This window comes from Maniola hyperantus, chromosome 16 (genome assembly GCF_902806685.2).
Source record: "Maniola hyperantus chromosome 16, iAphHyp1.2, whole genome shotgun sequence".
Taxonomy (NCBI): Eukaryota; Metazoa; Arthropoda; class Insecta; order Lepidoptera; family Nymphalidae; genus Maniola; species Maniola hyperantus.
This window is the reverse complement of record NC_048551.1, coordinates 1,432,607-1,459,811: the sequence shown is the minus strand read 5'-3', so window position 1 is coordinate 1,459,811 and position 27,205 is coordinate 1,432,607. Positions and strand designations below refer to the sequence as shown.

Below are 27,205 nucleotides of genomic sequence, written 5' to 3'. Positions count from 1 at the left end.
CTGTCTGTAGTTTGTCACGCTATGAATGAACTCCTCATGCGTGAAAGCGTGTGACAGTATTAAATAGATACGTTAACACAAGTTTGAGTATTTTCAAACTTTAAAGCACGGCAGCCGGCAACCTTGGACCTTGACTGATTTTCCTAACCACGTTATAACGGGGCACAGGTTGACTTGGGTAAAATGACATGAGTAGTTTAAAGAAGTCGTTATATGATAAAACAATAATTCACAAAACACGAGTCTTTAACAATAATATTCGGTTAAAGTAACACTGACTCGCAACTCGCGAACGCTGACTCGACAGTCGACACTCGACAACCTGAACCGGTGTTGTTTCTCGCTCGCGCAGGTTTTTGAACGGTGTTGCTGCGTAATCGATTTAAGTTTACTCGTTTTCTAATATGAATCTTGTTGGAAGTTTGAAGAGTAAGTTAAAAGTTTCCCTAACGCACTTTCCAGCGCTTTTTAGGGTTCCGTACCTCAAAAGGAAAAACGGAACCCTTATAGGATCACTTTGTTGTCTGTCTGTCCGTCTGTCTGTCAAGAAACCTACAGGGTACTTCCCGTTGACCTAGAATCATGAAATTTGGCAGGTAGGTAGATCTTATAGCTGACATTTGGTGAAAAATCTGAAAACCGTGAATTTAGGGTTAGATCACACAAAAAAAAATTAAATTGTGGTCATGTAGTCTAAATAGTTGGAAGGGCATGAACTACGCCATCTATGAGGCTCTTAAGGAACACGTCCTGGAAAGTTGCAGAATCCAGGTTACAGTGTGCTACCTGAGAGGAAATGTCTGGGCAAGGAGACCCAGCCTCGAGGCCCGCACCCCGATTGACTTAGGTCGATCGGAAGATCCTTTATCATCATCAACATCATCATCATTATCTAGCTTACACAATAAACTCACTAACGAGGCAAACTCAATACCCCTGGCAACACCGGCCAAGCAACCTCAAAGGCTGTACGTATGACCGGCGACTACGTAGCCCGTACTATACCGCGAATACAAACCACCTGCGACACAGTTGTAACTACACTACTCTTCACAGACTATAGAACTTTATCGCAGTAAGCAGTTCTCTTTGTTTCACTGGGTTTGAGACTAGCCATTTACAGAAGTGCCGTTCCAAGACTCACCTATTAAAAAGTACCTAATAATAAAAAGTAAATATAAAGTGCGGAGTGACCTAATGGTTAAGTCGTCGTCGTCTAGTCGGGGGTTCGAGTCGAGACTCTAAATTTTCTGAGAAATATCTACTTGCTTTAACGGTGAAGGAAAACATCATGAGGAAACCTGCATGCCTGGGAGTTCCCCATAATGTTCTCAAAGGTGTGTGAAGTCTGCCAGCCCGCACTGGGCCAGCGTGGTGGACTATGGTCTAAACCCTTGTCGTTCTAAGAAGAGACCCGTCCTCAGTAGTGGGGTGACGATATCACAAAACCCTTCTAACTCTGAGAGGAGACACGGTACTATGTAGTCAGTCAAGTCAAGAGACCTATGTCCAGTCACGTCTATCGGTTGACGATGATGATGATGATGATAACTATCATTCAATTAAAGTCAATAAGAATTATTCAGCTTCACTTTTTTGTGATGGTATTATGCATTACAATTGAGAAGACATCGCCAAGATCAGACAGGTCGATAGGTCAATCCGCTGCGCTAACCCGGTGCAGGTGAGCGCAGGTGACGTGCGGGTGTGCGGGGCGTCCCCCCACCTCATACCCCGATTGCCATCTAAATCTTATCATAGGTACTTTTTAGGGTTCCGTACCTCAAAAGGAAAACCGTAAGTCCGTAACCCTTATAGGATCACTTTGTTGTCTGTCTGTCTGTCTATCTGTCTGTCTGTCTGTCTGTCTGTCTGTCGGTCTGTCAAGAAACCTACAGGGTACTTCCCGTTGAGCTAGAATCATGAAATTTGGCAGATCTTATAGCAGACATTCGGGGAAAAATCTGAAAACCGTGAATTTGTGGTTACATCACACAAAAAAAATTAAATTGTGGTCATGAAACTAATAAATAGTATTTTCAATTTTCGAAGTAAGATAACTATATCAAGTGGGGTATCATATGAAAGGGCTTCACCTGTGCATTGTAAAACAGATTTTTATTTATTTTAATGCATCATAGTTTTTGAATTATCGTGCAAAATGTCGAAAAATTACAACTGTAGTACGGGACGGTGGGTGCGCGAGCCTGGCTCGCACTTTTCAAGTTTAAAAAATGTTAAAAATGTTACAATGCTCTTCATAGTTAAAACGCATAATACGAGAGTGACTTAGTTTACAGTATGGAAGCCATTCGTGCTCGCGGTGCTAGTTATAATCGCATTAGGAGGAAAGAGCAATGCGACTGCTGCATTCAACCGGGAAGCATATTAAACAGTAAATAATTACATTAAAACTAGGCAAATTATTATAAATATATAAATGGCACCGATTCTGAGCACAACCTAATTTTAGAGTATTCACATGCTCTTCTTACAAATGTAATATGAAAAGGACAGACACAGTTTGACAGTTCTAAATTTAATTTTTAGATGGTGAAACCCGTGATTTTAGCGCGCAGTCGCGAACCTACCGTTTAAAATTGTATTGTGCACTAAAATTTAGAGTCTTTAAATGTGAAAGTCATGTTCCGTTCCTTTTTTAGCATTAGTAAAAGGAGAAGGATGCAGATACTCTAAATTTAGTTTAGAGAGAGACAAGAGAATCGGTTTTTCTTTTAAAGATAATTATAGGCTCACTAGATGATGTTGCTGTATATTACTGTTAGGTATTTTTAAATGATTAAGAGCTTTATTCTTTAGGCTAAGCTGGGAAGGGACATTTTATATTTTATATATATTTTATTTTTATATTTACATTTATTTTTACTGCTATTTTTTAGATTTTGTTCTTTTTTATGTCACTGTTTTGGTTTAGTTTATACAAAGTTTTATTGATCAATGAAGAGATAACGCAACGGGCGCGGTGCGTTTTTATTAATCAATATAAATTATGGCGCAAACTGAAAACCAGCGCTGAGCACAATGAGCAGTGCTCGGCTAGGCTGAGTTTGCGACCTTTTGTTTATTGTTAGTTTTTAGTTTAGATAGTATATTAGATGTAACATTGTACATACTAGTTACTAGCAATAATGAAAACAATAAAGCATATTTATTATTATTATTACTTATAGTCATACGGGAAGAGTTATATTTTACGCAACAATCACAGTAGGTACAATAAAGTTAACTTACATAGTTTAGTTTCACTCCGTCTCTTCACACGAAGTTTGATGACGCACGAAGATATGCACTGAAACAAAAAAGTCCTTAGTAACTATTCTACTTACCTATATGATATTCATAGACACTAAAATTAACAGTCCCATGGGACAGCAATTTGACATGATCGGAGAAAGATCAGGCGCAGGACCGTGCTTTCCGAGGCACAATCACGAGTAGATAAGTGAATAATAATTAATATATTATGTAGGTATAATACTTAATAAAAAATGGTTTAAGTTATAATGCTTAAGTAATAGTACTAGATTAAATAGTTCATTTATATACACAAGCGCATAAAACAAGTCATTTTATCCGAGACCCGAGCCGAAGACGAGGGCAGATAATTTAAAACAGAATTTACTTGAAAAAAAAGTAAAAGTTATGTCATTAGGTACTCGGCTCGGCGTATTTATCTAATGATGATCTCGTAGAATTTTTCCCAAAGTCACGGCAATTTTTAATAAGCTGGCTTACTGTGTGAAAATGTAGAATGACGTGCGAGATCAACTTGTAATAATTTTTAATTTCACCAACTTTCTAGGAAATTAATTTTTGGTGAAGCAATGATAAATGAATTCAGGAATCCATTTATCATTACTAATATAGTAGGTGCCTACATTATTCTTATGAGATATTTTACCACGGCTAATTGTCTCATTTGGTGAGAGAAGGGCGGGCTCTTTTTTTGCGCAAAGTATCAGACCTGGCTTTTCAGTGGTAGAAATATACCCAATGTTCTTGGCACCATACCACGCGGGCACTATTTGTAAATTACGCTAGCTATTAATATGTACCTAACTCTAATATGATGAGATGTCGGACAAAACTCCCATAATATTCCCATAAGAAAAGATGTTGCAATAATGAAACTTAGGTGTACATAGCAGCTATGAAAATGAAAATCTTTTTTATTCGCATAAACTTTAACAAGTGCTTACGAATAGTCGGATGCATCTACCACTGGTTCGGAATGCCTTTCCTGCCGAGAAGAACCAGCAAGAAACTCGGCGGTTGCTCTTTACACCTAAGTTTCATTATTGATATATTATAACATCTTTTCTTATGGGAATATTATGGGACTTTTGTCCGACGCCTCATCATGGTAGAATTAGGTATAGGTACATACTTATTATTAGAATACGACAGATACAACTTAAGAGAATTTTAGGTAAAACCTAGGTAGACTGAGAAGACTTGTAATTTAGTCGTCAGGAGTTATGTATTTTTATATATATATTTTTATACGTATTTTTTAGAAACATCTGTTTTTAAATTCCTATTTTTGACGATAACCGAAAAATACGTTTTGCTAGCCACTTTTTGCAAAAGCTTAGTTATTAGTAGGCACCTAACTGTAGTAGGTACTATTGGCTCCCTTCCAAAGCCAGCTGGCTCTTCAGTGACTCTACAAGTCTTGTAATAAATCCAGTTTGTTCTTTTGTATGTACTTGATCACTATAACATACAACCCTGTCTTGCTAATCTCAAAAATTGCTCAGCGGCTTTTTAAATAGATAATCTAAATATATAAAAAATCCCAAACACACACGACGCACGTTTCGCCCCGACACCGGATTCGGATTTGTGTGGTGCTGCTTGGTGGTGGTGCGTGTTGCTTGCCTGGTGGCTGCTTCTTCCTGCATGTTTAGCAGTGGAAGGGCGGGCGGTGCATTTGGCATGCTGCATGCTGCATGTTGCACCATACAGATTCGACCTGTTTCAGCGGATTACAGCAAATTAAGCTTTTGGTTCATTGTATATCATGGACTTCCGCAAAGTAACGCCTGCTTCTATACAACATTTAAGATGATGATGATGATGATGATGATGTAGCTGTACTATGAAAGCTCATATTTTAAACATGAACGGTGTCTGGTGTGAACTGACTTGTATCGTATATCCTATGCTTGGCACTACGCCAGACCAGCTGGTTACACTGTCCCTATACAAATTGCCTATTTAATGCCTCATGGTGTTTTGTTATTGATTTTGATATAAACCCTGATACCTACCCTACACACACAGTTGTGCAAAAGCAAAAGGTCCTATGCTGAAAAATTTGCGACTTATGGAAGCAAATTGTTTCAAAACTAGCCGCGTGGACTACCCAAATTTCTAACCCCTATTTTACCCCCTTAGGGGTTAAATTTTCGAAAATCCTTTCTTAGCGAATATCTACGTCATAATAGCTATCTGCATGCCAAATTTCATGCTAAGAAAGGATTTTTGAAAATTCCACTCCTAAGGTGAAATAGGGGTTTGGAATTTGTGTAATCCATACGGACGAAGTCGCGATCATAAGCTAGTTAAAATATATTTCGGAAAATATTATGTGAAACGTAAAATTACACGGTAGAGTTTTGCTATATAGTAGCTACATATAATAAGACGTACCCCGAAAAAGTTACTGAAAGTCAAACAAGTGAGTCGCGGAAAGGAAGCCGAAAAGCCGGTGAATTGATGGAGTGGAGACTGGAGAAGGATTTTTTTAAATGTTCCTATATGGACTAACGCTTAGCTGTTTTTTTTTTAAATAGATATAGCGAGCAAACGAGCAGGCGGGGGTCACCTGATGTTAAGTGATTACCGCCGCCCATGAACATTTGCAGCACCAGAGGAGCCGCCGATGCGTCGCCGGCCTTTTAGGAATTTGTTGGTCCGCCCCTTGAATAACCCCATGTTATAATCTAGTTTCAAAGTTGGTAAGTTATGATGCAACTTAGGTGAAGCCCGCTTGCCTGGAAGATGCCTATTCACAAAACTGGGGCCAGAATAGAAGGGCATGCTACATTCCTAGTGGTTTGAATTAGAAACTAGGACACAAATCGCTTTGTCGTTTGTCGCTGTGGCGTCTTTGACAACAGCCAAGCTTCAAATTAAAAATTTCTAAACTACCTACTCAAGACACACCGCGGTATAAATAAATTATATGCTGTGGTTGGATATTGTGTTCAAAGTCATAGTCAAAGTCAAAGTCAAAGTCAAATGATTTATTCAAAATAGGTAATAAATTACTCTTATTGATGGTCTGGTATGGTGTTAGATTTGTAAGATATAGTGGTGATAATTATTACGCAAACTTAAAACTAAAGCTACGAGGGTTCCAAACGCGCCCAGGTCTGAGAAGAGCCCACAACAAACTCAGTTATCATAACTTTGTCGTTTGCTGAGGATTTTGGGAGTTCAGACTTGAAAGACAGTTGCTTCAGAAGCTCTAATGAAGTTTGCGTAACCAAGCCAAAGCTTAAACCCAGTACTTTAGAGCTGTGATGATGATGTCAGGCTAGTGGCGTGCATTGGGTTTATAGCCAGGGTAAGCAGTTGTTAAATAGGAACCTATTTACAAGCAGGTGCTGCAGGTCCTAAAGATAAATAAGCATTAAACATTATGAGTAGGGTAAGCAGTGATTTAATGCCTCTACGAACTGCACGCCACTCAGTGTAACGTATTTAATTCGCTTAATTCAAAGCCTACCTCATGTATGTGACTGAGGACCTCGGTCCGAGTCATGTCTTCGAGCCTCGTTTCGTTCACGTCCATAATTTCGTCCGCCAGTTCCAGGTTCTCCCAGTTGCCTGCTGATGGTGATCCTGAACAAACAAACAAAACATACTAATTAAGTTCGTGTGCCAACGGAATCCTATTAGTAACACTCCGCTGCCCGTCTGTCTGTCTGTCAGCGGGCTGTATCTTGTGAACCGCAATAGGTAGAGATGAAATTTTCACAGAATGTGTACCTACCTATTTCTAATGCCGCTATAACAACAAATACCTACCTAAGAAACATTTCAAAATGGCCACCATGAAAATTAAAAAAAAGAAGTGTTATTTCTTGTACGATGGTACCTACGGAACTCTTCGTTTGCTAGTGCGACTCGCACTTGATCGACTTTTTTCTTTTATTTTATTTTTAGGAGTTTAGTCAGACTTTGTCACCCCCGTAAGCCGGTGTTTTCAGACCGATTTATTAATAAAGTTATCTATCTCTTAGACTAGTCTAAATATATAAAAGGGAAAGGTGACTGACTGACTGACTGACTGACTGACTGATTGATCTTTCAACGCCCAGCTCAAACTACTGGACGGATCGGGCTGAAATTTGACATGCAGATAGCTATTTTGACGTAGGCATCCGCTAAGAAAGGATTTTCAAAAATTTAAACCCTGAGGGGCTGAAATAGGGCTTTGAAAGTGTAGTCCACGCGGACGAAGTCGCGAGCATAAGCTAGTCTCCTCTATTTTATTTGGGAATAAAACATTTCGATATAATCCAAGCGAGGAAATGGAACGTCCACTGGGCCATTAATTATGAGTGGACAGACTGACATTGCGATTTCTCTGTAATAAATAAACCTATAGAGGGTGCTATTTTGACAACGGCCAGCGCTGCTAAAACTAGAACTAGTACCGATATAAGTTTTTTTTTTCAATAAATTCTCAACTATTCAAATATTTCATCATGATCAACCCATCGCCGGCTCACTACAGGGCACGGGTCTCCTATCAGAATGAGAAGGGTTTTGGTCATAGTACAACACGCTGGCCATGTGCGGATTGGTAGACTTCACACACCTTTGAGAACATTAAGGAGACTTCTCAGGCATGCAGGTTTCCTCACGATGTTTTCCTTCGAAGTTAAAACAAGTAAAACGCACATAGCGCACATAATAGCTCCGAAAAGTTAGAGGCGCGTGCCCGGAATCGAACCCCCGATCTCCTGAATACAAGGCTGACGTTTTAACCACTAGGATGTCACCGCTGTCTCCTGGATAGTGAGAGAAAGAGCAGAGCTTTCCGAAAGAGTTGCAGCAGGATTTTCTGTTAGCAGATGTATCAGGAAAATCGTAGATCTCTTTCTTATTTCGATTCCTACTTAATTTGGTTGAGGTTGATTTTGTAATACTTGGACGCTCTTGCCAAAAGAGGCTTGCCTGGTAGGCTGTTTAGACATGGCTCTCTTAACGACACGATCAAAAGGGCTCTTGCCAGCATAGACATTCCTTCGCTCATTGAGACGGCAGACATTCGTCAGGATGATGGCAAGAGACCTGATGGATTGACGCTGGTTCCCTGGGAACGGGGACGGGCGCTAATGTGGGACGCAATGTGCGTTGACACATTGACCCCGTGTTATATCAGGGAGACAGCATCAAGACCGGGACCCGCAGCAGAAGCAGTTAAAAACGGCAAGCGACGCAAATATGCCTCCCTTATCGAGAGTTACATATTTTTTGTTCAGTTTGCCGTAGAGACCCTGGGATGTGGCCACGGAGTCCTTGTGCTAAAAAAAAATTACGAAGCATTTCCCCGCGATTTATAGCCTCATCTGGTGACAGAAGGGCTGGCTCACTTTTTGCGCAACGGATCAGTCTGGCTGTCCAGCGCTGAAATGCAGCCAGTATTCTTGGCACTATTCCACGCGGACATGATTTGTATAGAAATTAGATAAGGCTAGCTTTAAGTTTTATTATAAGTATAGATTTTCATTTAAAAAATAGCAATTTTGTATTTAAGAGGGGTTCTCGTGATGTTTTTATAAATATTTAAATAGTGCTTAGACAATGGTTTGCGATGGTTATTTTTATATAAAATATGTTTTATTTTTGTATGTAATGTATTTTCAAGTACCAAGCAATAAGAAAAGCTAGTAAAATTAAAAATGGTGGACAACAAAATAGAAAAAACTTACCTAAGCCTACAGAATACAGATCTCTACAAGTGACCTGACGATTTGCAGTGGGGGAGGTTGTGAGGAAAGAAGAATATAGGGTAGGTAGAACAAAGTAGTGAATAAGAAAGTTAGATCTATGAATAGTGAAAAAGATAGAAATAGTTAACTAGTTGATGAATAGATCACTTACCATACAATTTAATTTTATTATCCTTAGTTTGCACCACTATAATAACATATCCTTCCAAATCCACGGATTTACATTTAACCGTTGTCATTTTGTCAATCGAATTGATTTGCGTCGTTGGGGCGTTGAACGAATTCATTTTGACCGGTTACAAAAATAAACCCTAACCTACTGACCGATTTAGGTAAAAAAAACCTTTTAGCCCTTAAATTTTTGTGGTTGTCTTCGTTATTTTTACGAGTCATACCAACGTTTCCGCCAGCACCACTTTAACCAATTTCTTTTCAAAATAAAACTATTTGAAACAAACATTTTGTCGTCAATTAATAACATAATCTAAACATCAACCCGGTGGTGGTAAGAAATTGGCCATAGTATTTTCAATAGCACGAAAATGCTATCCACTGCATCGAAAATCACGATTTGAAAACATTTGTTGAAAAATTATGTAAATTTTCTACTAATTTCCCATTTTCTTGAATTCTTGAGCGTATTGTACGTGTCTTGATAGAACTTTTATTGGTTTTCCACTATGTCATGTCACGTTTTAAGGGTTTTAAGGTTGTAATGCACTGTTTTTAGCGATTTACTAGGCGTTCTACGATGTATTTTGCTCGAACTTGTCGTGTAGGCTATTTAAGTGATATTTTGGTTAATTTAACTAAGATTTTAAGGCGTTTGTCGTGGTTTGAGGTTGAAAATCGGTCCCACGTCCCGCGGGCTGGGTGGTCGCCGCGAATGGATACGGCCATCCCATTTTCGCGCGATCAATAATGCTCCCTACCCAGCATCCCTAACACCCACAGAGAACTAGCGCGTGACTTATCAAAATCTTTTCAGATTTCTTACGCATCATACTTTACTTATCACTAGTTAAAAATTAAATTAAAAAATCTTTTGCTTCAAAAAAAAACCACAATAAAGAAAATATCAAGGTCCCACCGAGATTTGAACTCGGATCGCTGGATTCAAAGTCCAGAGTGCTAACCATTACACCATGGGACCGGCTGATTTGAAGGACGAAATTAATGTATAAAAGCAATTGCGTGATCAGAGAATATAAATTTTAATTTATTTTGAGTGAATCAATGCTTCATACTATCACTGATATTCTTCCTGAAATTGAACATTTACATAAATCTAGAATTAGCTGTTATTTCATTTTTTGAACTAGATGGCATTGTAAGAAATAAAATCATTTCTTTCTCTACTTACCTATATTATTAGATGCTACCGCCATCTATGCTCCAACCAGTGAACTAGCACTATGTTACCAGATTAAAATATGAAAAAAAATTATAGTGATGGATTAAAATCATAGAACAATAAATAATGTAATGTGAACAGTAATCTCCATAAAAAAATTAATTAGTTTGAAAATGATATATAAAATGTTAGGTTGTAATGATTGCATCATTGAATATTCCATCTGTGCATGTCAAATGATAAGAATTAAAATCGGGCAATACTAGATGACAGTTTGTCACTGACTTCGCTTTGGTATGGTTGTCATTTCGTCCATCTATCGAATAATTTGATAGGTGAGAGGAGATTAATTAACATCATCACAGCGGGTCAAACAATAATCCTTTAATTACGAAAACGATCGCCGCGGTCGCGCCGACGAAACAGTGGTTTCCGATAACGCTTGGACACACCGCCATGATCGATGTGGGAAACAAAGATGGCGGAATAATACGGTGATCGTAAGCAAGACAAGTGTTGTGGAGTGTAGTTATGTGCGGTGGTGGGTGGAAAACGCAGCGTTGTCGCGGCGCCTGAGCGTGGAGGAGGGCGATGGCGCGGCCGGGGTGATGCCGCCGCGGCCAGCGGCCGGCCGCTCGGCTATGGCGGCAGAGGAAGACCGCCCGCCTCTCGCTCTGTTTACGGCCGTCTACGACTACGTAGCGCAGGGGGAAGATGAGCTGTCCCTTCGCAGAGGGGAGATCGTCGAGGTGCTGTCCAAGGACGCTAACATCTCGGGGGACGAAGGCTGGTGGACGGGCAAAATCGGCGATCGCGTTGGCATCTTCCCGGCCGTGTACGTCACCGAGGACGACCCTCTGGCGGTCACGTCGGTGATCGGGGACGTGGACCCTCCTCGAGTGTCGTACTCGGAGCTGAAGCTCGAGGAGGTGATTGGCTCGGGTGGCTTCGGGACGGTCTACCGTGGGTACTGGAATGACGAGGTCGTAGCGGTCAAAACTGCTCGGCTGGCGAATGAAGACATCGATGTGATAAAGGAAAGTGTTCTGCAGGAAGCGAAACTGTTTTGGATGTTGCAACATGATAATATTGTGTCGTTAAAGGGTGTGTGTTTGGAGAAGCCTGATTTGTGTTTGGTGATGGAATATGCTCGAGGTGGCCCCTTGAACAGGGCCCTGTCGGGGCGCAAGATAAGGCCCAGGATCCTCGTGGATTGGGCTATTCAGGTTGCCCGTGGGATGGCCTATCTCCATTTTGATGCACCTATATCGCTCATCCATCGAGACCTTAAGAGTTCTAATGGTAAGTATTTTGAGATGTTTTCTAGAATTTAGAATAGAATAGAATAATATTGTGGCTAATTCCGTTGTACACAATCTCTAAACTAAACTAAAATGGCACATCTAAATCTATTGCTATCCCTTTCATAATGTTGCTTGCGGAAAAGGATAGCACTAGATTTAGACCTGTTAATTTAGTTGAGTTTAGAGATTGTGTACTAGAGAATCGACCCCAATGTTTATTCAAGGTATCATATAAATGGTGTAGGCACTATCGTCCTGTACAGCAGTGCCTTGAACAGGTAGGCCACTCAGCTTGTGTTGAGACGTTGGGCCCCTCAGACACAAACCTCTATGGCAAAATATCTGAAGTACCAGACTCCTCAATGCTGATTTTCAGTGACCACCTTTTATTAAAGCTAAGCTATTACATTGGTACCAATTTGTATGTCTACAAAGAAACTTAAATAATATTAAACTATCCTTTTCACAATCTAGTGATAATGAACGACAAGGTAAGTAAGTAATTAAATTTTTTGTGTCCATCCAACTTATTTATTTGCCATGCGAACACACAAAATGTGAATGGATTTAGTCTATATCATCAAAATAAAAACTTTCTACAATCCAATAACCAATTTGCACAAATTCATGAGCCATTGTAGCCATGTCCTGTCCGTTTAAAAATTCTATGCTAACTTTTAGAACTTAAGTGACTTTACTTGCAACACTTGAGGTGACCATACTAGCATATGCTCACGACTTAATCTGCGTGGACTCAAATTTCAAATCCCTATTTTGAATTTTTCAAATTATGTTTGAATTTTCAAAAATTCTTAGCAGATGCCTACGTCATAATAGCTATAGGCATGCCGAATTTCAGCCCGATCCGTCCAGTAGTTTGAACTCTGCGTTCATAGATCAGTCAGTCACCTTTTCCTTTTATATATTTAGACTAGCTGATGCCCGCGACTTCATACGCGTGGATTTAATCCCGTGGGAACTCATCAATTTTCTGGGATGAAAAGTAGCCTATGTCTTCTCCGGTATATAAGCTAACTCTGTACCAAATTTCATTAAAGTTGAACGGTTGGGCTGTGAAAAGCTAGCAGACAGACACACACTTTCGCATTTAAAATATTAGTATGGATTAGTAATTAGTATGGATTATAGAAATTAATACTCATCAAATGCCATTGACCTACCCACATGAGGCTTTACTTGCTGATAGTGTAAAACAAGTAATCTGATCCGATCATGAGGTGCATGACTGCACATTGTACAATAAAAATTGGCCAAGTGCGAATCAGACTCGCACACAAAAAGTTCTGTACCATCGTACAAGAAATAAGCCTTTTTAAAATTTGCTATAAACTAGATGCTCGCGACTTCGTCCACGTGGACTACACAAATTTCAAACTCTTCACCTCTTTAGGGGTTGAATTTTCAACGATGCTTATGTCATAATAGCTATCTGCATGCCAAATTTCAACCCAATTGTCCAGGAGTTTGAGCTGTGCATTGATAGATCAGTCAGGCAGTCACCTTTTCCTTTTAAATATTGAGATATATATATATATATATATATAATTATATTAAGTAGTATGGATTAAACAGAATGTTGTTCTGATTATTATCTGCCTATTTCCTGCTGCCATGTTGGTTTTCTTGAGTAATTGCTTTTGATAAAAATAATTTTAAGCATCTATCAAGTATTAATGAAATAAAGATATAATTGACTAATTTTAGAACTTGTTTATTTTACGAAATCTTACTTCCTAAGCCCATTTAATAATAAATTATTTGATTAGGTGTCATGTTTATATTTTGAAGCAAAAAATTGCCTAATTTAATGTTTATTTTAATCAGTAATAAAATTACTTACTTTACCTACTTAATTAATTCAGTATACTTCATCCAAAGAACTTGGGAAGTTTCCAAAATTTACTTTTTATGGTAATCAATAGTTTTTTTTTACTTGCTTACTGCAAATGCCTAGGTTTTACACACCACATTCTTAGGTCTTCATCAGAGACTGCATTATGTCTTAACATCTATCTATCTATCCATTCAAAAAGCAGAGATAGCCTAGTTTTTGAGACAGCGGGCGTTTGGTTAAGGGCACCTCTTATCTTTCAGAGCACATCTATCTATCCATATCCATACAAAAAGCAGAGAGATATGGCTCTTACCTGTCAGAGTTATGTGTTTAAGCAGTTAAATATCACTTGTTTTAAGGGTGAAAGAACACATCATGAGTAAACCTGCATACCTGAGAGTACTCCATAATGTTCTCCAAGATGTATGAAGCCAACCAATCCATACTTGGCCAGCTTAGTGGACTATGGCTTAAACCATTCTTATTCCTGAGAGGAGACCTGTGGGCCGGCAAAGAGTTTATGATGTTGAATGATAAATTCAGCTCCAGCTTAAGGGTTCCTTTTATTCTATGGTGGATAAGGTACCCTGAAAATTGGAAGCTGTTTATTTAAACAGTGTGAAGGCAGTATGTCCACATTGCAATGTCAAGTAAGGCCCTTATGCAACGCTGGCATTATGGCATTGTTCAGCCCACGTGGTTTGAAATAATGCTGCTCCCACACATAAGCTATTAATCAAAATTAAAATACACAATTGCATTTCATATTTGACCTCTTGACTTGTCAGTTATTGCATACAGTATTTTAGCAGTTGGTGACCTCTGATTTTAGGCATTTGTCCGACCGCCGACCGATAGCGAGAAATAAGCTAAAAACTAGGAACGAGTTGGCGAGCAACCAGAAGTGAGTGTGTTTAGTGAGTTTTGGTTAGTTTTGTCTTTGGGATATTATGAGCGAGTGTGCGAGTACGACGGGCGATTATTCGCGCCGATCGCTCGATTTTTAACCCTTTCGCAAGCTGCGCGAGTGTTTTATTTTAACCAATAAGAGAGCGCCGCTGAGCGATTTTTTTCTCTTGCTCTTATCTCCGCGAAAAACTAGTGGAGAGAAAGTTTGTACATATTGATGACCTCCCTGGCAGCATTGTGGTGTTGTTAGTGTGACGTCCCCAGGAGTGGAGAGGAGTGGAAGGTTCGATTCCTGGGTTTGGAATTTCATAATTTCTAACACCATCATGAATTTGATTTATAATTCTCATACATCGATTGTAAGTTTTTGAGCGTGAAAATAGCCCATAGGTCGCTTCCTCGGCTTCCTTCCTGGCTTTGTCGGCAGTGGGACAAGTGCCTAACAGTGATTATCTGGATTTCACTCCCAATTATTGCTATGGTGTTATTTGTAATGTATAATATGATTAATGTGTAAAAGTATGTATTTGCATAAGTATTTACTTAATTTACATCTAAATCTGGTTTTTACAGACTAAAATCCAGGGTTTTCGAGCTCCTTGTCCTGGTTTATAGATTTTCCAGATGGCAACCCTACATGCAGCCCTCCCTTGGCACCCTTTCAGTTTCAATCAACTGAAAGCTTCCCGTCGCCTGCAGCCTCCTGCTGACGGGATGTTGCGCTGATTTGATAATAATCAGAAGTGGGATGAGGACGTTTCTCAAATAAAACGATAGACTTGCTTGATGGTTAATATTTTTAACCGACTTCAAAAAAGGAGGAGGTTCTCAATTCGTCGGAATCTTTTTTTTTGTACTAAGATTTTGTTGGTTGGTCATCACTTATTAGATTTTGCTAAATGCGGCGTCATTTTGAGAATTCGTTGCGTGCCGCGTGTCATAGATTTTATGGCAGGTATGCCGCATGGTATACAAAAACTAAGTCGCTTAAAAGTCGCTCTGAAATCTGATATGATGCCTCACTCGATCTAGTAGGTAACTACACTTAAAAATGTTGACCCTTTTAGCAATTTGTAGGATTGATATATTTTATTTCCATAACAAATATAGTGGTTTAATTTTTCTAGAATTTCATTTTCAATAAAGTTAGGCATGCAATAAGGGTACATTTAGTAGCAGTTACTAGCACCGTAAAGGTTCCTTTTTTTACTATTTTCGTACACAACCCTAAGAAGGTTTGGAATGCTGTAAAATCTTGAACTTAACTCGCCAAATTAAAATGTACGTAACGTTAACACTCGGGTTGTGCAACGGTGCGCAAAAGAAAAATGTTGATTACCCGTGATTACCACTCTCATTTTACAAATTGCTCTCCGCATTTATGTTTTATAAGTACGGAAAAAGAGTAAAATATACTTAATGTCACGACGTTCTACCCTTTGATATTTTAAGATTGCATTTAAACTAAAATCCGTCTAGAGATATTTACTTACTTTATTAATCACTTCATAATTAATTTTTATATCAAGCATTTTTTTTTAATAAACCTTAAGTGATATACTTTTTGTTTAAATCTATCAACCCGTTTATGCTGTAGGCGACGCTAAGCAAGTTTTTTGACACATACTTAGGCACAAACAAACATGTATTATACATACACAGGAAAAACCTTCTCCTTCTGGATAAGACATCTTTTTATACATACATAAGTGCAAATAAGTGTACAATGTACATAGTATACATACACTCGAAAAACATTCTCCTTCTGGCGCAGTCGGGTAAAAAGAGTAATAAGGGCAGTTAATGTCGCCCGACGTTTGCCATTTACTATTTCAAAAGTTCATATTTCATGGCCGGAAAGTTACGATCCGCGGATGGTTTATAGTTCCGAGGAAAAACGTGTAAAACTTTGCGAAGAAAATGCTACTTTGTGAAATATTTGTTTGGCGTTACGAATGTCGTGAATAAAACCTCGTAACTCCACTTCTCTTAATGTTAAGTAGGTAACCTACTTGTTTGTTTTTAGGGTTCCGTACCTCAAAAGAAAAAACGGAACCCTTATAGGATCGCTTTGTTATCTGTATGTCTGTCTGTCAAGAAATCTACAGGGTACTTCCCGTTGACCTAGAATCATGAAATTTGGCAGGTAGATAGATCTTACAGCTGACATTTGCGGAAAAATCTGAAAACCGTGAATTTAAGGTTAGATCACACAAAAAAAATTAAATTGTGGTCATGAACTAATAATTAGTATTTTCAACTTTCGAAGTGAGTGACTATATCAAGTGGGGTATCATATGAAAGGTCTTCACCTGTACATTCTAAAACAGATTTTTATTCATCATAGTTTTTGAATTATCGTGCAAAATGTCGAAAAAACACGACTGTAGTACGGAACCCTCATTGCGCGAGCCTGACTCGCACTTTGCCGGTTTTTATTTATTTTTATGCATTATAGTTTTTGAATTATCGTGCAAAATATCGGAAAAATACGACTGTAGTGCGGAACCCGCGTTGCGCGAACCTGACTCGTACTTGGCCGGTTTTTCCTTTTGAGATACGGAACCCTAAAAAATCCATCGCAATGCCATTAGTCCGTCAATTAGTGGGCGGTCGCGATCATTATGACCATCGTGGGGCTTTTTTTTGCATTCCTCTCGCCTTTTGGCGTTGTAGGTCGCGGTTAGGTCGCGTGGCGGTCCGCTGTCAACATGGGGATTTTCCTACGAGTTACTTGATACCCTGTTGTCTTGACCAGTAGCTGTGAAGTAAGACGAGTAGCTTCATCTAAACAATATGCGCTTAAGAAGTTGCGTAGTTACATACATAACCCATTCTTAATATTATAAACTTGCTGATGCCGCCCGCGAAGATGTGTTTAAAAATCAATTTTTAAAAAAAAACCTAACTTCACGCCGATGAAATCGCGGGCATCATACAATATTATAATATTTAATACAGAGATAGCTTGCATCACGAAGACGTACAGATATAATAGAAAATCCGGCCATGTGCGAGTCAGGCTCGCGCAATGAGGATTCCGTACTACAGTCGTATTTTTTCGACATTTTGCACGATAATTCAAAAACTATGATATGTAAGAATAAATTAAAATCTGTTTTAGAATGCACAGGTGAAGACCTTTCATATGATACCCCACTTGATATAGTTATCTTACTTAGAAAATTGAAAATACTAATTATTAGTTCATGACCACAATTTAATTTTTTTGTGTGATGTAACCACAAATTCACGGTTTTCAGTTTTTTCCCCAAATGTCATCTATAAGATCTACCTACCTGCCAAATTTCATGATTCTAGGTCAACGGGAAGTACCCTGTAGGTTTCTTGACAGACAGACAGACAGACAACAAAGTGATCCTATAAGGGTTCCGTTTTTCCTTTTGAGGTACGGAACCCTAAAAATGACTTCTCACGCGCCATTTTAACTTTTTGTGTCAAATTTCATGTCAAAAGCACGCTTTTAGTCCTTATTTTAAAGGTGAACCGTACTTTTGACATGACGGTTAACCCATAGAGTTAAAATGGCGCGTGAGAAGTAATTTTGTACGGACTATACTAGTACTTTTTATGCCGGAAAATCAAAGAGTTCCCATGGGATTAAAAAAAACCTTAATCCAGGTGGACGAAATCTCGACCATAATCTTCTAAATAATTATATAAAACGAAAAGGTGACTGACTGATCTATCAACGCACAGCTCAAACTACTGGACGGATCGGGCTGAAATTTGGTATGCAGATAGCTATTATGACGTAGGCATCCGCTAAGAAAGGATTTTTGAAAATTCAACCCTTAAAGGGGTGAAATAGGGGTTTAAAATTTATGTAGTCCACGCGGACGACGTCGCGAGCATAAGCTAGTCTAGTATAGATTAGAATAAATTCCCAAAACTCTACCGAGAATTAAGTCTTGCACTTGGCAACAGAACACAGCTGTGGTCAAAACGACGTATTATTATTGTTGAATTTTGAAATATTGCATGCAGTATCATGATTTGCGATCAGCTAGGGTCCCGACCAGGGTCGGTGGGTCATAAATTATAATAATTAGGAGATTATTACACGGCTCCCTGCCTTTTATAACCACGTGGCGTTATTAATTTGACCCATTTCACATTGTTACAGTACGCGGCAGAAAGTAATGTACATCGGCCTTTAGAATGACATTTCGGCTTTGTAGAGCGTTGTCTCTGTCACTTATACCTATATGACGTTTTGTCGGTCTCAACGACGGACAATGCTCTACCAGTCTGCGATCTCCTTCTAAAGGCCGATGTACATTACTTTCTGCCGCGTACTGTACGTAGATAGTTTCTAAGTAGGTAACTACTAATTATTGAAACCATTGATATAGACATTGACATGAAAGATAATTGTGACATTGATAGGGAACGGAGGGCGTTGGCGGTTAGAGGGAATATGATAGCTCGCAGATTTGCTCGTTGCACAAAAGAAGTTAAGGTCACTTTGTTCAAGTCCTTTTGTCAGAGCTTCTACACGTGCAGTCTGTGGGTTGACTATACCCAAAAATCTATAAACGCCCTCCGAGTCCAGTATAATAACATCTTCAGAATAATGTTGGGACTGCCTCGGTACTGTAGGGCGTCCGGTATGTTTGCGGATAACTGCGTAGACGGCTTCTTGTCAATCATACGGAAAAGGATCGCTTCAATCAAAAGTAGGTTGGAGAGAAGTCCCAACATTATCCTGAAGGTGATAGCAGACAGACAGGACAGCGCTCTCAAAGCGCACTGGATGTCTGCATTAGTTAATAAGTATATTAATTATATTAACTAACATAGAATAAGTTTCTTACTAACATACATTATATTATAATATAGTTACTAACTACTACTTACGTAGGTTAAGATGGTGATGGTAAATATATGGATGGTATGATGGACTAACATAATATTGTGGGCCTTTGATGTCTGAGGAAATAAAGATTATTTATTATTTATTTATTTTATAGAATAAGTAACCTACGTGTTCATTACAATATGACTGACTAGGTCATATGATGTGTAGGTAGGTATAGATATTTGTCCGAGATACATTGTACAGGGATATTAAGTTGGTTAGTTATTAAGTACTTAATTATTATTTGTTTATGTTTGCAATCGTAAGCTGTGGCTGGTCACGTAGGTAGTTAGCTACCTAACCACAAGCTTAGATAAAATATACAACCTTCATAAAGAGACCTACGTAGTCACATACTGAATCTGACAGAAGTGTAGCTTCCAACTTTCTAATAATTTTAGAACTAACTAACTTATTTAAGAGGAGTGTCTTTTCTATCTTTATCTAGAATAGATGATGCCCACGATTTCGTCCGCGTGGACCGCGTGCTGGATTTTGACGAAATGAGGTACCTACTGAGATAGCTTGCATCCAGGAAATGGGCATAGGAGTAGGAGGCTTTTTATCCTGGGAAATCAAGGAGTTCCCACGCGATTTTTAAGAACCTAAATCCACGCGGACGAAGTCGCGGCCATTATCCAGCTTCGTGTATCTCTTCCTTTAATAGCTCATTAAAATGCAATACCCCTCCCTCAAAAACCTCCCTGGCGCAGTGGTAAGCGCTGTGGTCTTATTAGTGGGAGGTCCCGGGTTCGATTCCTGGCAGGGATTTGGAATTTTATAATTTCTAAATTTCTGGTCTGGTCTGGTGGGAGGCCTCGGCCGTGGCTAGTTACCACCCTACCGGCAAAGCCGTGCCGCCAAGCACCTTAGCGTTCCGGTACGATGGCATGTAGAAACCAAAGGCGTATGGGTTTAATAAAAACTGCCATACTCCTTCCAGGTTAGCCCGCTCCCACCTTAGACTGCATCGTCACTTACCATCAGGTGAGATTGCAGTCAAGGGCTAACTTGTATCTGAATAAAAAATAAAAAAAACCCTACATTTGTCGCTTTTGCATAACTCCTCATTAAATTCTCAACAATCACCTGCCGCTCGCATACCACATTCCAGCTGTATGAAGAAGTGTTAAAATGCGACTTTTTAAAAGGTCGATTTATTAAACCAAACCAAAAAAACTCGAAACGATGAATGTAATTCAAAATGAAAAGCAAGGCATGACATAGGCCGCATCATCACTTTCCATCAGGTGTGATTGTGGTCAAGCGTTTGCCTATAGTAAATAAATAAAAAAACCGGCCAAGTGCGAGTCAGGCTCGCGCAATGAGGGTTCCGTACTACAGTCGTATTTTTCCGACATTTTGCACGATAATTCAAAAACTATGATGCATAAAAATAAATAAAAGTCTGTTTTAGAATGTACAGGTGAAGACCTTTCATATGATACCCCACTTGATATAGTCACTCACTTCGAAAGTTGAAAATACTAAATATTAGTTCATGACCACAATTTAATTTTTTTTTGTGTGATCTAACCCTAAATTCCGGTTTTCAGATTTTTCCCCAAATGTCAGCTATAAGATCTACCTACCTGTCAAATTTCATGATTCTAGTTCAATGGGAAGTACCCTGTAGGTTTCTTGACAGACAGACAGACAACAAAGTGATCCTATAAGGATTCCGTTTTTCCATTTGAGAATCCTAAAAATGAGAAGGGTTTGGCCTCAGTACCACGCGGACCAAGTCCCGATTGGCCGACTTCACACACCTTTGAGAACATCATGATGAAATCACAGACATGCAATGTCTCTATGCAAAGTATCAATTTAAATGAATTGATAGATGATAAACATGCAGGTGTCAAGTGCTATAAGGAGTGCAATAAAATGTTGTGATTAAGTAATCTAAATTATGCAGAAAATCCGATTGTGTGTATAAAGGCACTAAGGCCGTGGGAATATTGATATTCTCAGTAATCACTCGTTTTTTCCTAGAACCTGCGTTAGTGGTAATTAGGCATTTATTGCAATAACAACGTACAACTACAGCATAGTGTTAGAGATTAGAGACCAATGCACGCCACTGCTACAATCTGTCCATGTAATATCTAATCTATATATATATATATATAAAAGGAGAAGGTGACTGACTGACTGACTGATCTATCAACGCACAGCTCAAACTACTGGACGGATCGGGATGAAATTTGGCATGCAGATAGCTATTATGACGTAGGCATCCGCTAAGAAAGGATTTTTGAAAATTCAACTCCTAAGGGGGTTAAATAGAGGTTTGAAATTTTGTAGTCCACGCGGACGAAGTCGCGATCATAAGCTAGTTGTTAATAAAACGTGGGTAATAGTTAAGCTAATTACTTGCCTACTTAGTTAATGGCCAAAATGTTATCTGCAATTATCTAAATATATAACAGGAAAAGGCGACTGACTAACTGATCTATCAACGCACAGCGCAAACCACTGGACGGATCTGGCTGAAATTCGGCATGCAGATAGCTATTATGACGTAGGCATCCGCTAAGAAAGGATTTTTGAAAATTCATCCCCTAAGGGGTTTGAATTTGTGTAGTCCACGCGGACCTCGCGAGCATAAATAAACTAGTTACATACAAAATCATGGCAAAATATTTACAACCATGCTAGGGTGTAAAGGTAGCCTTATAAAAAATAGATATTAAAAACATTAAGTATAAATTAAAAGAATATTTTTTAGCAAAGTTAGCTGGCTGAGTCTTTTATGTCTATGTAGATTATATAATTATTTATATTAGTGCTAATCCTATCTACCTAATTAACCTATAAATTTAATAAACCTACTCACGATTATATTATGTTACATACTTACTTGATTCTTCGCGTTCTATACCTATTGTAGATTAATAATTCCTTAAGTAATTAGTTAATAGGCACCTAATCGTTGCAGCTATAGGCACTGAGGACAAACCTCTGTGGTTTTTTCAGTGTGTATGTATTTTGATTGGATAATAAATTTAAAAAAAAAACTAGGGATCTCTTCCGGGCAACCTGTGGAAGGAGATGGAAAATTGTTCATGTACATAGTAAATGTACACGTAGATAAGCATAATGCGTAAATAACGCGTAATGTATACGTGTCAAAAGTACGATTTTAGTCCTTATTTTAAAGGTGAACTTAAAAAATAATACAGCCTTAAAAAATAAACGTTTTTCTTTCTTTCTTTCTTTCTTTCTTAAACATCTAAACAGCTGGTCCTAGATACATGAAATTTGGTGGGTGTGTTCTTTGTGGGTAAAGAGAAGGTATCCACTAGGAGAGGATTTTTTGAAATTCCACCCCTGAGTGGGTTAAATGGGGGTTTGAAATTTATGAAGTCCACTCGGGCGAAGTCACGAGCATAAGCTAGTTTTTATATATTTCTAAAAACTCATAGTAAACGTAAAAAAATATCGTTTTCTCTTTATAAATTAAATAAGTTATTAAGTAAGACTTACAACAAAGTGATCTTTGCAAAAATAAATTTGGGTTGAAGTCGTTAGTCATATAGGATCCCTTTAAGCAAGTCTTCGCGTGTTACGTATATTTATTTCACTGGGCACTCTAATCCACAACTTTTCTGTGGTCTTTATCGATGCGTTTTTTACATTCTCGGATGATACAATAACGATAATTACTATATTTTTCATGTAAACTAGTATAGAAGTCATGTTTATTACACTTTGGGAGGTTATGCTGTTGTTTACAAATGCATGACGTCAGAGCACAGATAATCTATCGGCCAAACATGGCCGACAGTGTTTTCACCTGTCTAAGAAAAATATATTTTTAAATTAAAGTTTTACGGTTTTTAGGGCGCAAAAAAATATAGTGTTAATTTTTTTGATCTAATAGGACAAATATTAACCATTTAAGACCTACTTAAAAAAAGTGTCAACTAGCCTATTACTACGCGAACTTAAAACTAAAGCAACGAGGGTTTCAAACGCGCCCAGGTCTGACAAGAGCCCACAACAAACTCAGCGGGGTATTATTTTTCTTATCGATTTAAAATAGGTATAAAACTAGCAGATCGCGTAAGGAATTCTGCTATACGTTCCAAAACGCGAGTAGCTGACGTTGGCCTTGCAGCCGCTTTACTCAAATGGGACTGGGCAGGTCATGTGTGCCGTATGCCAGATGAGTTATGGGCAAAATCTGCTTCTTTTTGGACGCCCCAGAATCATCAACGCCAGCGTGGTCGGCCGAGGCGACGTTGGCGTGATGAATTAGATAAATTTACAGTTACGTGGCCTGAAGAGGCACGAAATAGAAAATTGTGGAAGGATCGGAGGGAGGCCTTTGTCCAGACGTGGGACAGCACAGGCTGATTTAGATTTAAATTTAGAATCAAATTCCGTATCTCTATACAGGCATTACAATATCTTGAGCACCCAAAGTAAAATAAAATTAACATCCTGAAGTAATCTGTAGTGTCGATGAACGGAAACACTTAAAATTCCTTCCAAAGTATCTTATTTTGCGATCAAGTGAACTTTTTGAGTGAAGAATTTATTGAACACCATTAAAATTCTTTGGAAATGTTTATTGCACGTAATGTTAATAACTAGAAGCAGGCGTTACTTTGCGGAAGTCCATGATGTACAAGGAACCATATTATAAGCTTAGTTTCCTATCACACGCTACTCCATGTGTTGCTAGGTCTAGTCCGCTAAACAAATATTGTACACTAGCTGATGCCCGCGACTTCGTCCGCGCGGAATTAGGTTTTTAAAAATCCCGTGGGAACTTTTTGGTTTTCCGGGATAAAAAGTATGCCTATGTCACTCTCCAGATCTTTATCTATACCCATGCAAAAAATCACGTCAAACCGTTGCACCGTTGCGACGTGATTGAAGGACAAACCAATAAACCAACAATCAAACAAACAAACAAACACACTTTCGCATTTATAATAAGGATACTGATTATGGTGCAACATGCAGCATACGATGTGTATGCACCGCTCGCTGTTCCACTTCTAAACATATTTAGGGTTCCGTACCTCAAAAGGAAAAAGGAACCCTTTTAGGATCACTTCGTTGTCTGACTGTCTGTATGTCGTGTCTGTCAAGAAAACCTATAGGGTACTTCCCATTGACATAAAATCATTAAATTTGGCAGGTAGGTAGGTTTTATAGCACAAGTCAAGGAAAAAATCCGAAAACCGTGAATTTGTAGTGAAAAATCCTGGTGGTTTCAAAGTCAAAGTCAAAGTCAAATGATTTATTCAAAATAGGTAATAAATTACTCTTATTGATTGTCTGGTATAGTGTTAGATTTGTAAGATAATATAGTGGTGATAATTATAACGCAAACTTAAAACTAAAGCTACGAGGGTTCCAAACGCGCCCAGGTCTGAGAAGAGCCCACAACAAACTCAGCCGGGTATTCTTTTTATTATCACCACTTTACAAAATTGTTGAAACTTATTAGAACTATCACAAAGTCGTTAAGCAACTCATTCCCAAGCTTGCTTATCATTTAAATAATCCTTTACATTGTAATAGGATTTTTCAATTAGTTTACGTTTTATGAAAACTTTGAACTTGTTGAGAGACATCTCCAATATGTCTTCTGGAAGCTTATTATAGAAACGTATGGAATTACGAGCAAATGAATTGCTAACTTTACTGAGCCTAAGATCTAGATCTTTTCTAAGATCTAGATCAGCTTGAGAAATCTTACTAGACGGACAGTTGCCAGATCTGATTCTCCGATTTACAGTTAACCAATAATGAATAATTCCAAACATCCTGGTCACTACAAGATGTCTCACCGGCGCGGCGGGGTGATTACGTCAAACATTACACTAGCGACAGCAACGCGACAGTAGTAGCAATCCGACAGTTCATTTGCTGTGTCTCTTCTTCTTCTTATTTTGCTTTGTGGCTATTGCTGTCTCTCTCTAGCCGGACGTTTGACAGTAATGATCGCGGGATTTACGCCTGTCGCAAGCCTGTCGCGAGATACGTAATCACCCCGCGGGTTCCCCATGGACCATTAAGAAAATTGGCCACGCACCAACACATAAGTGCTTTTTACTACGAAATCAATCTCGTGTGTCCGTGATTCAGTTTGGTCCAGAAGTCGTGACGATGAATCATTCAAACCACTTTCTATTTCCGAGTAGGTTAGCTCGCTTCCGTACCAAGAGGTCGCAAGTTCGTATTCCGGATAGACATAACTAGTTAATCTAAGCATGCATGGAAACATCACGCAGTGAACTAGAGTGAAGGAACTCTCGGTTTGATTCTGAATCGACGATTTTACTTATCTAAAAATATAATAGGAAAAGCTGACAGACTGACTGATCTATTAACGCACAGCTCGAACTACTGGACGGATCGGGCTGAAATGTGGCATGCAGATAGATATTACGACAATGACATCCGCTAAGAAAGTATTTTGGAAAATTCAACCCCTAAGAGGGTGAAATAGGGGTTTGAAACCCGGCAAGTTGCGGTGCGTTTTGAAAGCCGTAAATTTGATAGTTCTCCATAATGCTCTCAAAGGTGTGTTAAGTCTGCCAATTCGCAATTGGCCAGCGTGCCGGACTGTGGCCTAAACTGTTCTCATTCTAAAATCAGACCCGTGCTCAGTAGTGGGCTGGTGATGGGGTTGGTGGATGACCATATTGAAATTTCAATATTTTTTATAGCCGCAATACAAATACACGCTCTGTGAAAATTTCAACTCTACTTATTATTACGGTTCATGAGGTACAGCTTGCTGACAGACAGACGGACCCGTTGGCATCCTTCAGGTACGTACGGAACCCTGAAAAGGAATAAAATGTTAATCAATTAAAATCGCATTTAAGCTGTCCTTTGAGAAGGTTAATGGCCCTATATAAAGGTTACTCTGAATTGTTATGGCATGCGCTGCCACCATTTTGGTATTTTGGTGTCAGAACAAAAGATTGGTAGGGTTGTTATATGTGGGCATTTACCATTGTGATGTTTTGATATTAAACACCGGAATATATAAATCAAAACAGCAAGTTTGTTTTTATTTTTTGGGTTCCGTATCTCAGAAGAAAAAACCGGCTAAGTGCGAGTCAAGCTCGCGCAATGAGGGTTCCGTACTACAGTCGTATTTTTTCGACATTTTGCACGATAATTCAAAAACTATGATGCATAAAAATAAATAAAAATCTGTTTTAGAATGTACAGGTTAAGACCTTTCATATGATACCCCACTTGATATAGTCACTCACTTCGAAAGTTGAAAATACTAGTTATTAGTTCATGACCACAATTTAATTTTTTTTGTGTGATCTAACCCTAAATTCACGGTTTTTAGATTTTTCCCCAAATTTCAGCTATAAGATCTACCTCCCTGTTAAATTTCATGATTCTAGGTCAACGGGAAGTACCCTGTAGGTTTCTTGACAGACAGACAGACAGACAACAAAGTGATCCTATAAGGGTTCCGTTTTTCCTTTTGAGGAACGGAACCCTTAGACTCTAAGGCTTAGAGGATCACTTTGTTGTCTGTTTGTCTGCCTGTCGGTCTGTCAAGAAACCTACAGGGTACTTCCCGTTGACTTAGAATCATGAAATTTGACAGGTAGGTAGGTCTTATAGCAGACATAAGGGGAGAAATCTGAAAACCGTGAATTTGGGGTTAAATTACACAAAAAAATTAAATTGTGGTCATGAAGTATTAACTAGTGTTTTCAATTTTTTAAGTAAGATAACTATATCAAGTGGGGTATCATATGAAAGGGCTTTACCTGTGCATTCTATAACAGATTTTTATTTATTTTTATGCATCATAGTTTTTGAATTATCGTGCAAAATGACGAATAATTATGACTGTAGTACGGAACCCTCGGTGCACGAGCCTGACTTGCACTTGGCCGGTTTTTAACC

The 27,205-nt window shown here is 38.7% G+C and overlaps 2 protein-coding genes and 1 non-coding gene across 6 annotated transcripts in view; 1 reads left to right on the top strand and 2 right to left on the bottom strand.

Annotated features, from left to right (window-relative positions):
* Positions 1-9,872, bottom strand: part of sdt (stardust) — a 179,842-nt gene extending 169,970 nt beyond the window's left edge. For both annotated transcript variants that reach the window (XM_034976661.2, XM_069503983.1), the window contains exons 1-3: positions 9,145-9,872; positions 6,758-6,873; positions 3,253-3,310 (exon numbers count right to left, since the gene is read on the bottom strand). In XM_034976661.2, coding sequence (XP_034832552.1) covers positions 3,253-3,310; positions 6,758-6,873; positions 9,145-9,280 — 310 coding nt within the window. In that variant the 5' untranslated portion in view covers positions 9,281-9,872. The remainder of the gene's footprint in view (positions 1-3,252; positions 3,311-6,757; positions 6,874-9,144) is intronic.
* Positions 9,873-10,074: 202 nt separating this feature from the next.
* Positions 10,075-10,146, bottom strand: TRNAQ-UUG (transfer RNA glutamine (anticodon UUG)). Its single transcript has one exon. It is a non-coding gene; the product is annotated as a tRNA-Gln (tRNA).
* A 481-nt stretch (positions 10,147-10,627) lies between these two features.
* LOC117989459 (mitogen-activated protein kinase kinase kinase 11-like) overlaps positions 10,628-27,205 on the top strand; it is a 63,151-nt gene continuing 46,573 nt past the window's right edge. For all 3 annotated transcript variants that reach the window (XM_069503994.1, XM_069503995.1, XM_069503993.1), the window contains exon 1: positions 10,628-11,649. In XM_069503994.1, coding sequence (XP_069360095.1) covers positions 10,956-11,649 — 694 coding nt within the window. In that variant the 5' untranslated portion in view covers positions 10,628-10,955. The remainder of the gene's footprint in view (positions 11,650-27,205) is intronic.